The sequence below is a fragment of the Nomascus leucogenys genome, chromosome 6 (assembly GCF_006542625.1).
Source record: "Nomascus leucogenys isolate Asia chromosome 6, Asia_NLE_v1, whole genome shotgun sequence".
Lineage (NCBI taxonomy): Eukaryota > Metazoa > Chordata > Mammalia > Primates > Hylobatidae > Nomascus > Nomascus leucogenys.
The window spans coordinates 107,951,877-107,968,045 of record NC_044386.1 but is presented as its reverse complement, the minus strand read 5'-3'; the positions used below and the strand labels follow the sequence as shown (position 1 = coordinate 107,968,045).

The 16,169-nt window shown below is 45.8% G+C and overlaps 1 protein-coding gene across 2 annotated transcripts in view; it reads right to left on the bottom strand.

Moving 5' to 3' along the window:
- The window catches only part of ABHD2 (abhydrolase domain containing 2), a 112,367-nt gene that overhangs the window by 15,493 nt on the left and 80,705 nt on the right, over positions 1 to 16,169 (bottom strand). For both annotated transcript variants that reach the window (XM_030814993.1, XM_030814994.1), the window contains 2 exons: positions 9,400 to 9,583; positions 1,460 to 1,552 (listed from right to left, as the gene is read on the bottom strand). In XM_030814993.1, coding sequence (XP_030670853.1) covers positions 1,460 to 1,552; positions 9,400 to 9,583 — 277 coding nt within the window. The remainder of the gene's footprint in view (positions 1 to 1,459; positions 1,553 to 9,399; positions 9,584 to 16,169) is intronic.

The following is a 16,169-nucleotide window of genomic DNA, read 5'->3' as shown; positions in this document are numbered from 1 at the left end:
ACAGGGGACATAAGTCTCCCTCTGCTCTCCTTCCCGACACGAGGACACGAGGACATGTCTGGCAACGTGGCAGCCTGATGGGGCCTTCAAGCCCAGCCTTGCTCAGGTGCCATGTGAATGCCCACCCACAGGAAGCCCAATCTGGGGTGTGTGGCCTGCTTTAGCCACTGGAAAAAAGAGAACAAGAAACTGATCATTTAGTCAGATTGCTTTTTCTAGGGTGATACCAAAAATCCCCCAGATTTTTTTGAGCGAACGGGTGTGTCTCGGGTGCTGGGAGCAATCAACACATGCCTAAGCCCTCCAACGCTCTCCAGTTTGGTTCTAGACATAGGATTTACAGAGGGGAAGCAACAGAAAAGCAACTTGGGCATGGATGAGTTGGCTTCACAGAGGCAGGAGAATTGAGATGGACTTTAAAGAATGGGCTGGGTTCCCACCAGTAGAGAAATGGGAGAGTATTCTCAGCAAGGGTAGTAAGTGGTGTGGGAGAGGCCAGGGGGCACAGGAACCTCTAAGTAGCCTAGTCCAGCTACAGGGATTGAGAGGCACAGGGGAGGAGGCAGAGATGTCAGCAATAATAATAATAATCATAATGAAAAGTCATTGCTAATATTTATCTGGTGCTATGCATATCAGCACTGCTCTAAGCACTTGACAGGTTAACCCACCACAGGATTACGAGGGGAAGAGGCAAGACGAGCATGAAGAATAGGGAGAGGCTCAAACTCCGAGCACGGAGGCGCCGAAACCACGCCCTGAGCCTCCTGTCCCCCTGCTGCTTGGTCAGAAGTCCAAGGGCCAGCCAAGAATGAGACCTGATCCCCCAGGCACAGAAGCATCCTACGGGGAAAGTCTCCTCAACAATGACAGCCACCTCATGACTGCTCTAATTTGGGAGAAAAGGGTGTAGAAGTGGTTCCTTGTCTTAGATTTACTGGGAATTACAAAAGCATAAGGCAATTTGGCAAACCCAGTAGCTTGGGACAGGTTTCTTTTTTTTTTTTTCTTTTCAGACAGGGTCTCGCTCTGTCACCCAGGCTGGGGTGCACTGGCACAATCTTGGCTCGCTGTAACCTCCGCCTTCTGGGTTCAAGCGACTCTCCTGCCTCAGCCTCCCAAGTAGCTGGGATTTCAGCGGCACCATCACGCCCGGTTAATTTTTGTAGTTTTGGTAGAGACGGGGTTTCACCATGTTGGCCAGGCTGGTCTCAAATTCCTAGCCTCAAGCTATCTGCCCGCCTCAGCTTCCCAAAGTGCTGGGGTTACAGGTGTGAGCCACCGCGCCTGGCCAAGACAAGTTTGTTTCTAATCAAGTCACAAATGCAGGCAGCAGAGAGTCTGTACCACATCTGCATTTTTTTTTCCCCTGAAGGAACAGGAGTCCTGGCTTTTCACGGTTCCCAGATGAGCTCAGGAAGGAACTGTCTGTCTCCTGAGAGAATGGAAAGTGACCTACCTGTGTGAGAGGATGATCTTCTTCATGTTGTCGGCCATGAGGAAGTTGTAGAACCGCCGGCACTGATCCCATTGCATGAAGGTTTCCTGGGCCCTGGAAGAACCACAGCGAGTGAGGGTGACTGCGGTGTGGGGGTGCAGGCGGGCAGCCAGGAGGGGGCTCTAGCCATGGGGCGAGGTGCTTGTGTGGAGAGGGCCGGCTCTCAAGCTGTGGCCTCTGCATTAAAACAGAGGCTCTAACGTGCAGAGCTCAAACATCTGTGGAGAAATCTATGGAGACACCAAGACAGCGCAGGGGAAGGGGACTCTGGCAAGGGCCCTCTCTAGTGCCAGAGGCTTTGTTGGTGGCACCCCCGACACTCTCTTCTAGCACCTGGGCCTTCTCTTAGTCACTGAGCCTGCCAGGACAAAAGTCTGCTTCAATTGTCATGTGAACACTTTCTGTATTTGGCTCCCTACCTGGCAGGCAAGTTTTCTGGTTTAATGACAGGCACATGGAAGGGGAGAGTGGGTGTGGAGGGGAAAACCTAAAAAATCTTCTGTCGTTGCTGATCAAGAGGTAAAGGAAAATCATTAACTGGGATCTCCTCCAAATAAATCTATCTTTTGATTAGCCTCATACCATTGAAGGGGCAAGGAACTCGAAGTGGAAGTAGACAGGCCCTTAACCCTTTCTAGGTACAGCTGGTGGGGCTTGTCTGGAAGTGTCTTTCTGCCTCTAGGGCTAGTGTGTGACTGGCATATGCTAGGTGGCTGTGAGGGCCACACTCTGACCCTTCAGTGGCGGCAGTAGGCAGGTGATATTATCCCTGTTTTCCAGAGCCCAGGTTCTGCCAGCAGCACATGCAGAGGGAGGAGACAGCCACCACCAGCCCTGGCTATGTGCTTCCCCAGCCAGATTTCCATGCCCACACAGCAGGTGAACAAACACCAGTGGGCTCACTCCCACCAGCCATGCCTGCTCAGCCCTCCCCACTCACTGCTCTCCTCCCTTGGGCGTGAATCCAAATGCAGGCGGACACTGAGTCCACGCTCATTAAAGGGAAACTTTCATCTTGCAGGTTTTAAAATCTCCAGGCCTGCCTCCACCTTGTGAATGGATCTGGACGTCAATATTTCTACTAGGTTCCATCTTCCAGATGGTAAGTGAGGGGACTAGGTGGTTTGTAAGGTTTTTTTGTTTTGTTTTTTATTTTTTCAATCCAGGGAGTTTATAAAAGTAATTTTATAAAAGTAATTTCCCCAAAGCTGCTACAATTTTAGAACGGCAAAATTTCACAATTTTGGAGTGACAAACATTTCCCACAATGTCACGGTTAAAAAATAAGAGGTAGTGGGGAGTTAAGAATGAAATGGTTTGTGAATTTAATGGTCTGTGATATGCTCATTAAACACAGGCTAAGCTCAAAGTGAAGACCTGCCTCTAGATAGCTATGTTCTCCAGAAGAGAGAAAGGGTGGCAGGAACTGCTCCCCAGGCTGGGCCAGATATTGGTCCACCAGGATAAACTGGCTGAGAACACAGGAGAGAAGTGTGGGACCCTGGGAGGGGCAGCTCGGTCAGAATTACAGGGAGGGAATGGCTTTGCATAATTCAGAGTGAATCTTGTTGGAAGGAAGGTAGGTTTCAAAACTTCAGAGAGAATCAGGATGACTCCAAAAGGAAAGATGCCTTCCGAAAGTTGCAAAACTCTCAAAAAGTGATAATCACAAATGAGAAGAGAAAATTAACCCCCAAAGCCAGTATAGATTCACTGGGAGTCTTATTTGAGAATAATCCATATGGATTTTTAAAGAACTTTGTCCATCTATTGATCTACCTATTACCAAAATAAATAGAATTCCCTGAAAATGCCTTCATTTCTAATCAATGTAACACTAAATTATAATAAAATATTACCCATACTGGTTTCACAGCCATTTTCTAGTGAGAGATTTCTCTTTGGACTGTTAAAAGAATTTTAAAAGGTGTTGTGGAAGGCAATAGGTTTTAATCCCTCAGAAGAGGGTCCCAACAAACAGGTATTTACAATTAGGTTCAGAGCAATCACTTGGGCAAGGAAGAGCTGAGCCAACCACTATGCTGCTGGGGTAACTGCTTAGAGAAGGCTCAGCTTTCCAGTTCATATTTTGCAAAGTGAGTGGACCAAGTACTGATGAAAAGGAATTAAAGTCAGAAGAGAATGAACTGGGGAAAGAATGCATCTAATACCCAAGTGAATTCAGATCTCCTGGCTAAATAAATTATGTCTCAGAGTGCTGACAGACTACGAGAATAGTGAAACAGCTTTCCTGTGGTCTTTGAAAAAATATGGAGAATGAGAATGAGGTTCTATAGAGTGGGGTGGGCAAGCATGACCTTAACATTCCAAAAAGGGAAGAAAGGCAAGGGCAGTATGAATTAAGTTTGGAGATGAATTTATGGGATGTGGATGTAGACGATACTAAAAAAATACCTTGAAAGCAATATGATAATGAAACCTTAAGAATAAAGTACATTAACTATTTTCCCATAATGCTATCACACCGACCTAAGAAGTATTTTTACTTGTAGAAGGAGGGGATTTCTTTCCAGGTTTTGCCTATATACAGTCATATTTTTAAAAAATTATGATAAAAACACATAATGTAAAATTTATTATCTTAATTTTTTTTTTTTTTTTTTGAGACAGAGTCTCGCTCTGTCCCCCAGGCTGGAGTGCAATAATGGCATGATCTCGGCTCACTGCAACCTCCGCCTTCTGGATTCAAGAGATTTTCCTGCCTCAGCCTCCTGAGTAGCTGGGATTACAGGTGCGCGCCACCACACCTGGCTAATTTTTGTACTTTTAGTAGAGATGGTGTTTCACCATGTTGGTCAGGCTGGTCTCGAACTCCTGACCTCGTGATCCGCCTGCCTTGGCCTCCCGAAGTGCTGGGATTACAGGTGTGAGCCACCGCACCCGGCCCTTCCCTACTTTTAATGTATACATTCTGTCATGTTATATATTTTTCTTGATTTTTAAAAATAAAAGCTGCCTTGTTTCCCACTGAGTTGATATATGATTAATTTATTTAACTATCTCCCATGCTGGACATGTGGATTATTTCTAACTTGGGCACTATAAGAGAGTAATCCTGCAGTGGGGGCAAAACCAGGACCAGCCCAACCCGCAGAGAGAGGAAGGTGGCACGATCCTAGGCAGGCTGGCCAAGCCCAAGACAGAGCTCCTACCTTGAACAGCGGGCCTCTGGGAGGAGGGATGGCAGAGGCTCTAGACCCAAAAGACCCAGCCAGAAGGTTCTGGGCTGGTGGCAGATTGCCCTTCAGGGGCAGAGTCAATCTGTAGAGAGGTCACCATCTCCAGCTAGTTCAGCTTGAGTGTGAGCAGAAGAAAACCATGTTTGTACCACACAAGGGAGTGGGCCAAGAGTTTTCGGTACCTGCCAGGCTGGGCTTTGTTAGTTCCACTGGGGTGGAAGGATGGGGCAGAAAGATGGACTTCAGACTAGAGTAGGGATGGCCACCTACCAGGCCCCTTTCTTCCTTATCAGAATCTTTTCCTTTTACAGGATGTACTTTTACAGGAATGAGTTAGAGTCAAAGAGTATTTATATGGCCTCTCATTATTCTGATAAAAAAATTAACAACAACGACAAAAACCACAAAAAGCCCCAAGGCACTAAGGGCAACCATGTGGTCAGGTCGACTTCACAACCCAGTGGTGGAAAAGCTGAGCTGTTTCGCAGGGTGAAGTTCTGTCCATAGAGTCTCATTTAAACGCTGCAGTTTCCCCCTCTTTGTTTGGCTGTGATTCAAAATTACTGATGGCACAAAGTTACTGTATTTTATAGCTCTTCAACTATAAAAACATTTTAGGAAAGTCCCAGTCTCTGGGGGAACTTTATGAATAATATTTGCTTTTGCCATAAACTCATCTCTAGCCTGAAGTTTGCCCATCAAAAAGCAAAAGAGACAATATCCCCACCATTTGGCAGGAAAAGTGGTACCTGCCTCTGCCCCACGGCAGGAAGGCCTTGCTCAAAGAATGCTAGGATGTTCACGTGGATGGCAGGAAGGCCTTGCTCAAAGAATGCTAGGATGTTCACGTGGTCAGGTCTTAGTGATGCTAACACATTCACTTAGCCCGGAGTATAATGTGCCTTTAAGGAGATTTGAAACACTCCTCTGATAATTCCCCTACTGTCCTGTAAGGAAGCAGTCCTTGGGACTGGCTTTGTGGAAGACAATTTGTCCATAGACTAGGGAAGGCAGGGGCAGGGGGATGGCTTCAGGATGATTCAAGCACATTACATTTATAATGCACTTTTCCCTATAATTATTACATTATAATACAGAATGAAATAATTATACAACTCACCATAACATAGAATCAGTGAGATCCCTGAGCTTATTTTCCTGCAACTAGACAGTCCCATCTGGGGGTGATGGGAGACAGTGACAGATCATCAGACATTAGATTCTCATAAGAAGCGTGCAAACTATATCCCTCACATGCGCAGTTCACAATAAGGTTCATCCTCCTATGGGAATCTAATGCCACTGCTGATCTGACAGGAGGCAGAACTCAGGCAGTAATGTGATCAATGGGGAATGAAACTAAATACAGTTGAAGGTTCACCCACTGCTTCCCTACTGCTTTGCCCACCATGACCCACCCACTGCTCACCTCCTGCTGTGCAGCCTGGTTCCTAACAGCAGTTGGGACTCCTGCTGTAAGGGGCTTCTGCCCGTGGCCTGGGCCCTGAGCTACTGTCCTGCTCACCCTCACCTCCTTCAGAAATCCCTCCTCACGGACCCCCCACTTGACTGAGGACCTCCTTGGCATCCATATGCCTAATGTGTAATATCTTAGTAACATGTATTTGTTGCTTTGTGGCTTTGTAAATATCACTCTGTTGTCTTCAGTGCTGTGAGGTCCTCAGATACAGACTATCTTTTACACCCAAACTGCAATAAAATGCTTTTGTTTTAGTTTTATTATTATTGGTCAATTCTGTAACATAAGATTGTTGAGGGCTTTCTTGAGAAAGAAGAATTTATTTTACCTGAAACCAGACCAAAAATGCTTCCCTACCCATTTTCTTTAAGCTCCATGAGGGCAGGGAATTAGTCAGCCTTGTTCAGGGCTGTGTCCCTATTACCTAGGAGGATGTCTCACCACACAGAGTCCCCAGGCGGGTTGGCAACTGTTTATGCTGAGGGAACGTGTTAAAGTCTGCTGGATACCAGGTGATTTCAGGGCATTTGTGTCCCTCCTTCAGTGGTTCAGCACATGGTAAAAGGTTAGCTAGTTTAGCAGCAGCTAGACTTTGCTAACTACAGCAAGCAGGTGGCTGGCTTCTCTCTGAGCCTTCAACTGGCTCTGGCTAGATGGGAGGTGAGCTACAGGAGGAGAAGCCAGAGGGAGGGGTTCACTGAGGAAGTGGGTCTCCAGACTCAGCTAGGAGAGATTTACCAGAAGCATGAACTCTCGTGTGGCCCCTGCAGAAGCAGACAGGCCTCCTCGGCTCCACCTTGGTGTGATGGGAAGCACTTATGCAGCTGCCACCATCCCAGTGCTGAAAGCCTCATCGCCCTCAAGCCTCGGCAGGAGAAAAAAAGGTTATGCTGGTTTAAAGTAAGGAACTGTGCTCCATTTATTCCACAGATCTGGTTTAAATGTTGAGGGTGCCTGAGCCTTGCACCAGCACACACAGGACAATGGTGTCTCTCTGACCTGGTGCCAGTTCCCATATGCAGGACCACATGATCTTAGCCTGGAAAAGTTAGTTCTCTGTGCTCCAGAGAATAAAGTTGCAACTTGCTCCTTATTGCATGAGGTTGGTGTGCCAATAGTTAGTTATGTGTATGAACCCCTCTGAGGTCTCAAGGCTGTGTAGGCTATGTCTGCAAAATGTATAGCACCTCACAGATTTTAGTTTCCTAGCTTCTTGAGCCTTCTTTGCCTTAGTTCAAACACCTTAGTTTGCTGCGTCAATCATGTGCTCTTGCTGACAGCAGATGGCGCTACTGCAGCAAAATGAGATGAAGGGATTGTCATTTTAAGATTTTGTGCATTGAAAAAAAAAAGAAAACAAAACAAACGTCCTAGTTCTGCTCCCTTGGATCCTGGGGTAGGCCCCTTGCTCATGTCTTTCTTATCCCAGTGACTGGGCCCGATAGGACTTTGGTTAATTCTGGTTACACGTGGCTATGATCTGGGAGTTAGATATTTCTAGTCACACCAAGATAAAGGCACACGTCCTCTCAGCTGACTCCCCAGTGACCAGAGGAGTGAAGGAAAAGATTCCTGGTAGGAAGATGGGGGACTAACCTGGTCCTGGAACACGAGAGCTGGAGAGACCACTGCGGTCACTAACCCCAGGGACTGCTAAACGTAACTAAACTGAAAACTCACCTATGAAATGTATCCAAAATGCAGATTTCTGAGGTCCCATGCCTCCAATTTCATGAATCAAAATCTCCAAGGGTGGGGCCCAAGAAACAGAATTTCTTTCTAACATGATCCTCCAAGTGATTGCTTATGAAGGGAGGCAGTCACTAGTTCACTGGACCGGTCTTTGTGATCTGCTGATCGAACTCACCTCCTTCATTTTACAGTGAATGATGGTGATGACAATAATGAAAATGAACAGTGGCTTATGTTCTGTGTGCTGGGCACTGTTCTAAGCACTTCATACGCATCAACTCATTTGACTCTCAGTGGTGCTATGAGGTAGGTACTGCTTATTATCATCATCCCCATATTGCCGGCAAGGAAAAATAGAACCCAGACCTTGGCCCTGGGACTCAGGAAGGGTTTAATCAGAGATGTTTCTCATGTCTATCGTGGGTACATTTAGATCATCTTTTTCAGCCAGCTTTAAGCCTCACAGGGAGAGGCTGAATCCTGGGCCCACATGTGTCTTTTGGGTGTGCTGGCTTTAAATTCCAGTAATATGTATTTTTAGAAATAATATAGATAGCCTCTATCCATCAGAAAGTAACAAGGTATGTTTAAACTGCAGCATGAGATATACAGGGGAGGCAAAAGGAAAAGATTCTTTGAATAACAATAAGGACTGTTTGGCATCAGACTGGATCAATAGGGAGGTGTTTTTAAACTTTCCTGTGTGTTTCAAATTTTTTCAGAAGATTTTTAATAACTGGTTATACTCATTTGTAACACAAAGGACATAATGAAGAGTACAGAAAAAAATATGAATGTATTTGAAGAGCCTGGAGAAATGTGTGTGTATAGTGTGTGTGCCACGTGTGTGTGTGAACGTGTGAGTGTGGTGACTCCCGAGAGACCTGGGACAGCAGTGATCTTGAGGGGAATCAGGGCAGATGACCACGCCCTCCTAGGACTCATCCTGTGGGGTATCTACTGGCAAGAGACTAAGGGGTGGGAGAAAGCTTGACCCACTAGATCAACTTCTTTGTGATGATGCCTGGGATGCCTAAGACAGACAAATACTTAAAGGTGAGGACACTGATTAAATGATTTCTACAGATCCCTTCCAGATGCCATCTGAGACTCAGCTCTTGCAGGAAGGAGGGATTTGGGATCCTAAGGCCCAGCTTTCAGATCCCAGCTTGCCAGTCTCCTATGCTCTTTCATTAATCCACGTTTCTATAAAAACTCCTGAAGCCTGAACAAATTAAGTCACCTGACAGAGATTCCCTAGGGAGACAGCAACTATCAAAGGGGGTTTTGACTTCTCCAATTACAGATCTGGTCCCAAAATGCAGCTGCATATCCCAGGCTTAAGGGGTCTGATGGGGCAACTCCAATGTATGATATGCAAACAAAACAAGGTGAGTCCAAGACTCAGAAACTTCTACTCAGTCAGCCACAGTGTTCCCCCGTCTTCACAGAACAGTGTGTTGTGTGTCGGGGCATCTCTATAAATAAGGGCTAACTGAAGGCCCTGATGGAAGGCAGAGATGACTCACCTCAGTGCACTGTACCCCTGGCACACGCTGACGCAGCACAGGACCTTCTCTTGATTTGCCTGAGTCTCCCCCAAGTATTTGCACACGATGTTACCACCCAGGCTGAAGCCCACGACGACCAGCTGGGTCAGGGGATATGTCTTCTTGATGTAGTTCACCATGGCTCCAAATTCCCACGTGCAGCCTGTGGGCAAAAGGGTGAGGTTGCTCAATCATTTCAGGTGCATCGTATCTGGAGAAAATACAAGCTGGAACGTTACTAAATGGGTACCAGTATACTAAAAGAGAAATATATATGTGTATATATACGTGTGTGTGTCGGGGGATGTGTATGGAGAGACAGACAGACACTGCTCTTTGGCTATCCAGAGAGAAGTTCCCAGATGCCCCTTGGGATAAGAGGAAACCCGGCCTCAGCAGTGCCCAAGAGTGGAGGTACCATGTATCAAATGTACAATGCTTCTTAAAAGGTAGGTCACAAGAACCCTGTCTAGATGCTCATGGATATCAAAGCAGATTTCAGGGTGTGCATGAGCACATATGCTCGCACACAGACCTAAATAAAAGCTAGGCCAGCCTGGACAAAATGGCGAGACCCCATCTCTACACACTACGGGTGTGTCCCTGTAGTCCCCACTACTTAGGAGGCTGAGGCAAGAGGATCCCTTGTGCTGGGGAGGCAGAGGCTACAAGGCTACAGTGAGCCAAGATTGCATCACTGCACTCTAGCCTGGGTGACAGAGTGAGACCCTGTCTCAAAAAAATAAAATAAAATAAGGTAAGTAAGTAAATAAATAAATAAATGCAAGAGCAAAATCCTTTGAGATTAGCTTCCTAGCTACAAATTGGGATGCTATACCCATGTGTATGATGATTCATGGTGTTAAGAAAAGTGGCAAGTGGATGTTATTTACAGAATCTTCTTGACAGAGTTGGAAAGGAGAGGCAAGATAAACTTCAGTCCAGAGGGACTGCCAGGATGCTCTGTAGGATTAGGGTAAAACGTTCTTGGTGACGTAGGGCCAGGGTGCCAAGGGAGGCAGGCTCATTCAAAAATACACAGAGGAGACCTCTGAACAGAGAGGGTATTTGGGCCTCATTTGCCCAGGAGGGATGATCTCAGCTGGTGTCCCCTTGGGAAGTTATTGAAGCCATGTTATGTCTCAGCAGCTTTGCTAAGAGGAGGAAGTGAATGGCCATATTACAAGTGAACGGATTCATGACATCCTTCTAAGGCCCAACCTCAAACTCTGTAGGGAGCCAATTTAAAATCTCACATGGAAAGTTAGGGATGTCGACACAAAGCACATACAAAATAGACTGGCATGAGAAGAGTACAGATTTACAATGGAAACGGGAGTTGTTGACTTTGGCACCAGCTCAGAGGTTTTGGCATTCTTAATAGAGTTGAACAGCTCCTTCCCTAATCATCAAGCCATGGGGAAAGTATCTTTTGACCCTGGGGTGAACTCCCCTTATATCTGTCTTCCTTTTGTAGAAGAATGTAGCCTAAGCCAGGCCGGCACAACCCCATGCAGTTGTTAAGCTGCAGTGTGCATAGAATCACCTGGAGAGGGTGTTAGAAATGAGCATTCCTGGGCCTCAACTCTAGAGCAGCTGATTCTGTAAGATGGGGGCCAAGCCCAGGAATCTACAGTGACTTTGTTTTTGAGTAGGTAATTCATGCCCATGGTAGAAAATTCAAATGCTATAAAAGATGGAGTGAAAGGTAAGTTTCCTATATTCTTTTTAAAAATACCAGTGGTAACATACACATTGTTTGGTGCCTCATTTTTTCCCTTTACAATATGTCTGGCAATATTATGCATCAATACACTTGAAACTGCCCTATTTAATGGGGTATAACATACATACAGGAAAATGCACAATCAATGAAGTTTTATACATTTATACCCAGGTAAGCATTGCCCAGATGAAGACGCAGAATATCTCTGACACCCCTGGAGGCCTCCTAATTCCTCCTCCCAGACAATATCCCTTACACTTTTGACTAATAGAAGTTTGTTTGTTTGTTTTTTAGGCAGAGTCTCGCTCTATCACCCAGGCTGGAGTGCAGTGGCACAATCTCAGCTCACTACAACCTCTGCCTCCCGGGTTCAAGCGATCCCTCTGCCTCAGCCCCCCGAGTAGCTGGGGTTACAGGCGTGTGCCACCATGTCCGGCTAATTTTTGTATTTTTAGTAGAGACGGGGTTTTGTCTTGTTGTCCAGGCTGGTCTTGAACTCCTGACTTCAGGTGATCCGCCTGCCTTGGCCTCCCAAAGTGCTGGGATTACAGGCGTGAGCCACCGCCCCGGCCAAGTTTCTCTTTTTAAGAAGGTAGCAATGGCCAGGCACGGTGGCTCACGCCTGTAATCCCAGGACTTTGGGAGGCCGAGGTGGGCGGATCACGAGGTCAGGAGATCGAGACCATCCTGGCTAACACGGTGAAACCCTGTCTCTACTAAAAATACAAAAAATTAGCCGGGCGTGGTGGCAGGCGCCTGTAGTCCCAGCTACTCAGGAGGCTGAGGCAGGAGAATGGCGTGAACCCGGGAGGTGGAGCTTGCAGTGAGCTGAGATCGTGCCACTGCACTCCAGCCTGGGCGATACAGTAAGACTCCGTCTCAAAAAAAAAAAAAAAAAAAAAAAAGAAGGTAGCAACGGAAGGAATATTATGCCTCCAGGAATCCTGGATTTCAAAATGAAGCTGTGATGTGAAAAAGGGGACGTGCAAACAAACAGCTGAGATCACAATGAGCAATTAGCTGATATCAGCTTCTACACCACGCAACAAATACGAAATTTAGAAATCCCATGGGATACACTTGTTCCCCTCCCTTGGGCCGTAATAGGCACTGAAAACCAGGCCTTAAAGGAGCAGCCTGGCCTCATGGCTAAGTGGCTAAGTGGCCTCTAGGCTCTGTGGCCAGACTGCTTGGGCCTACCACTTAGCCCCAAATGTTCTCAACTTCTCTTTGATGACAAGTAACCCCTGTATACAGGGAAAATCTACAGCTTCCAGGCTCCTTCCTGGAGGCTTAGAACCCATAGGAATAGGATGAGGCCTGGGAACGGGAACTTTCAACAAACAGCCCAGACGATTTTTATAGTGAGGAAACTGTGCAAAATACTGTTACCGTGCGTAAGTTACCAAACTCTCCTAGGTCTGTTTCATCATCTGTAAAATGGAAGTAATAAGAGTAAAGACTTCGTAGAGTTGTTTAGAGATCTGAATAAAGTGATATACATAAACAGCTTAGATCAGGGTCCAGGGGTTGCCAGGCGCGGTGGCTCACGCTTGTAATCCCAGCACTTTGGGAGGCCGAGGCGGGCGGATCACGAGGTCAGGAGATCGAGACCACGGTGAAACCCCGTCTCTACTAAAAAATACAAAAAATTAGCCGGGCGTGGTGGCGGGCGCCTGTAGTCCCAGCTACTCGGAGAGGCTGAGGCAGGAGAATGGCGTGAACCCGGGAGGCGGAGCTTGCAGTGAGCCGAGCATGCGCCACTGCACTCCAGCCTGGGCGACAGAGTGAGACTCCGTCTCAAAAAAAAAAAAAAAAAAAAGATCAGGGTCCAGGGCACAATAAGCATTCAATGTTAATGGCTATAACTGACTCTGATTATTTTTCTTTTAAAAATATGTAAGTATACCCATGTTTATAGCAGCATTATTCACAATAGCCAAAAAGTAGAAACAACCCAAGTGTGCCTTGATGGATGAATGGATAAGCGCAATGTGGTACATGTGTACAATGCAATATTATTCAGCTTTAAAAGGGAAGGATATCCCATCACATGCTACAGCATGGAAGAACCTTGAGGACATTATGCTACATGAAGTAAACCACTCACAAAAGGACAAATACTGTAGGATCCTACTTATGTGACATGCCTGGACTAGTAAAATTTATAGATGGAAAACAGAATGGTGGTTGCCAGGGGCTAGGGAGAGGGGACGGGGAGTTATTGTTTAATGGGTAGAGTGTTAGTTTTGCAAGATGAAAAAATCCTGGAGATTGGCTGCAAAACAATCAATATACTTAACACTACTGAACAGTACACTTAAAAATAGTTAGCATGAAATTTTGTTATGTACATTTTATCACAATTAAAAATATATTTAAACAAGAATGTAGCTTATCTAAAATTTAGGGTTTTCTCTAAAGTAGTGTTCCTCAACCTGATTGCACATTAGAATCACCTGGGGATTTTTTTTGAAGCAGGAAAAATATTTATTATAGGGTATTAAATGGCTTACTGAATCATTGAGAGAGTTAAAGATAGCCTCAAAGCCAAACACCTGGGGTGCTTCTAAAACAACCATACGAATGCCTGGGCCCTCCCGAGCTTCATTAAATCAGAATGTCTGGGGGTGGGATCTGGCCATGGGTGTTCTACAAGATCCTCAGGTGCAACCCCGGTGGCTGTGGAGCACTGCTCTAAGGAACAAGGCTCTCTCCAGCTCAGACCAATATGAGAAGGCATTTTTTGAAGCACTCATCTGCCTCTGGGCCACCCCTTTTCAGACTCCCTTTCCTTTCTACTTGCAGTAAACAACCTTCACAGATGGGGGCGCTGCTTAGCTTTTCAGAAGCTTAGCCTGGTAGCAGTTTTCCAAACATTTCCTCAAAGCAAGGTTTCCACAGGTGGCACATCCCCATTCAACACAACCAGGCACTTCCTGTAGATCCACTAATACCTAACAAAAAGAAAATTTAAATACCTTTAAATATACGTAGTTGCTTTCTGGTAATCTTTCTTGTAAAGAGTGAATTGGAAAAGCTGCACAGAGGTTATATATTACTGCAAGAATGATGCTCTAGCTCAGTGGTTCTCAGAGTGTGGCCCCTGAGCAAGCAGCATCAGCATTGCCTGGGAACTGGTTCAAATGCACATTCTTGGACCTCACCCCAAACCCACAGAATCAGAAACTCAAGGGGGTGGTGCCTAAACAGAGGGCTTGCTAAAATGAGCTTGCAGGACCTCACCTCCAGAGGTTCTGATTCCACTGGTCTGGGTGGGCTGAGAATTTGCTTTTCTAACAAGTTCTCAGGTGATGCTGACGTTGTTGGTCCAGAGACCACACTTAGAGAACCATTGTCCTAGTTGACAAAAAAGCTGGATGAAATCTTTAATTTTCTTTCTTTTTTTTTGGAGATGGAGTTTTGCTCGTTGCCCAGGCTGGAGTGCAATGGCGCGATCTTGGCTCACTGCAACCTCTGCCTCCCGGGTTCAAACGATTCTCCTGCCTCAGCCTCCTGAGTAGCTGAGATTACAGGCACCCACCACCATGCCGGGCTAATTTTTGTATTTTTAGTAGAGACGGGGTTTCACCATGTTGGCCAGGCTGGTCTTGAACTCCTGACCTTGTGATCCGCCCGCCTCGGCCTCCCGAAGTGCTGGGATTACAGGTGTGAGCCACCACGCCCGGCCTCTTTTGTCTTTTAAAAGTGCAGCTTGAAAAGATGCTTCATGTCACTCATTGTTAAATAGATGCAAGTTAAAATGACAGAAATCATTTTCCACTGCCCATGTTAGAAAAGATGAAGTTTGCCAATGCCCAGGACTGGAAGGAGTATGGGTAACAGGCCCTCTGGTCCATCCACTGAGGAGGGAGTACACATTGGTATAGGCCTTGGAAGGCAATGTGGTAACATCTGTTCATGTTTTTTTAAAGTACAAACCTTTGGTCTAGTAATTCTGCCTTTGGGGACTTTATACTGCATATATATGTAAACATGTACATGCAAGAATGTTCACTGCAGCATTTTGCTGTTTGTAGCAGCAAAGGTTTGGAAACAACCTAAATTTCCATCAGTAGAGGACTGATTAAATGAAGGACTACACTGTGGTGAAAAAGGATGAATCTGGCCGGGCGCGGTGGCTCATGCTTGTAATCCCAGCACTTTGGGAGGCTGAGGCGGGTGGATCATTTGAGGTCAGGAGCTCAAGACCAGCCTGGCCAACATGGTGAAACCCTGTCTCTGCTAAAAATACAAAAATTATCCAGGCAGTGGTGACACATGCCTGTAGTCCCAGCTACTTGGGAGGCTGAGGTGGGAGAATTGCTTGAGCCTGGGAAGGGAGGTTGCAGTGAGCCAAGATCGTGCCCCTACACTCCAGTCTGAGTGACAGAGTGAGACCCCGTCTCCAAAAAAAAAAAAAATGAATCTGATCTGACATGGAACGGCTCTGAGTCATCTTAAGGGATAAAAACAAGGGGTGAAAGAGTGGGGCTGGCACCCTCTCCCGTGTTTGCTTGGGTTTTAAGGGATTACATACACACATATCTGATTGAATATTCACTGGAAAATTGTAGCAGACATTGATTTCCTGGGGAGAAAAACTGGGGGTCTAGGGTAGGAAAAAGATCTAGTTTCACTCATTGTATGTAGCCTTTGGCACAGTTTGACTGTTTTTCTCATGTGTATTCATTTCTTTTTAAATATGAATCTAACCAGTTTTAAAATCTAGCAAAAAAATAAGGGGAAAAAAAGATGTTTAAATTTCCTTAGGCCAGTTTCGACTATGCTGAAGACACCCAACATATCACTCATGCTGGAGCAATGGTTTGTGCTGGGGACATTATTTGCCTGCCTAAGAAATAGTACTGAGAAACTTAATTTAAATTGTTATTAAATATTTACTTCTCCACCACTTCCTAAGATTTCTGCCTAATTTTGTCATCTCTTAGCTAATTATATCTTTATGTTTTGTTCCAACATTGAATGAGACTCTATTAGATTATAAACTCCATGAAGCAAA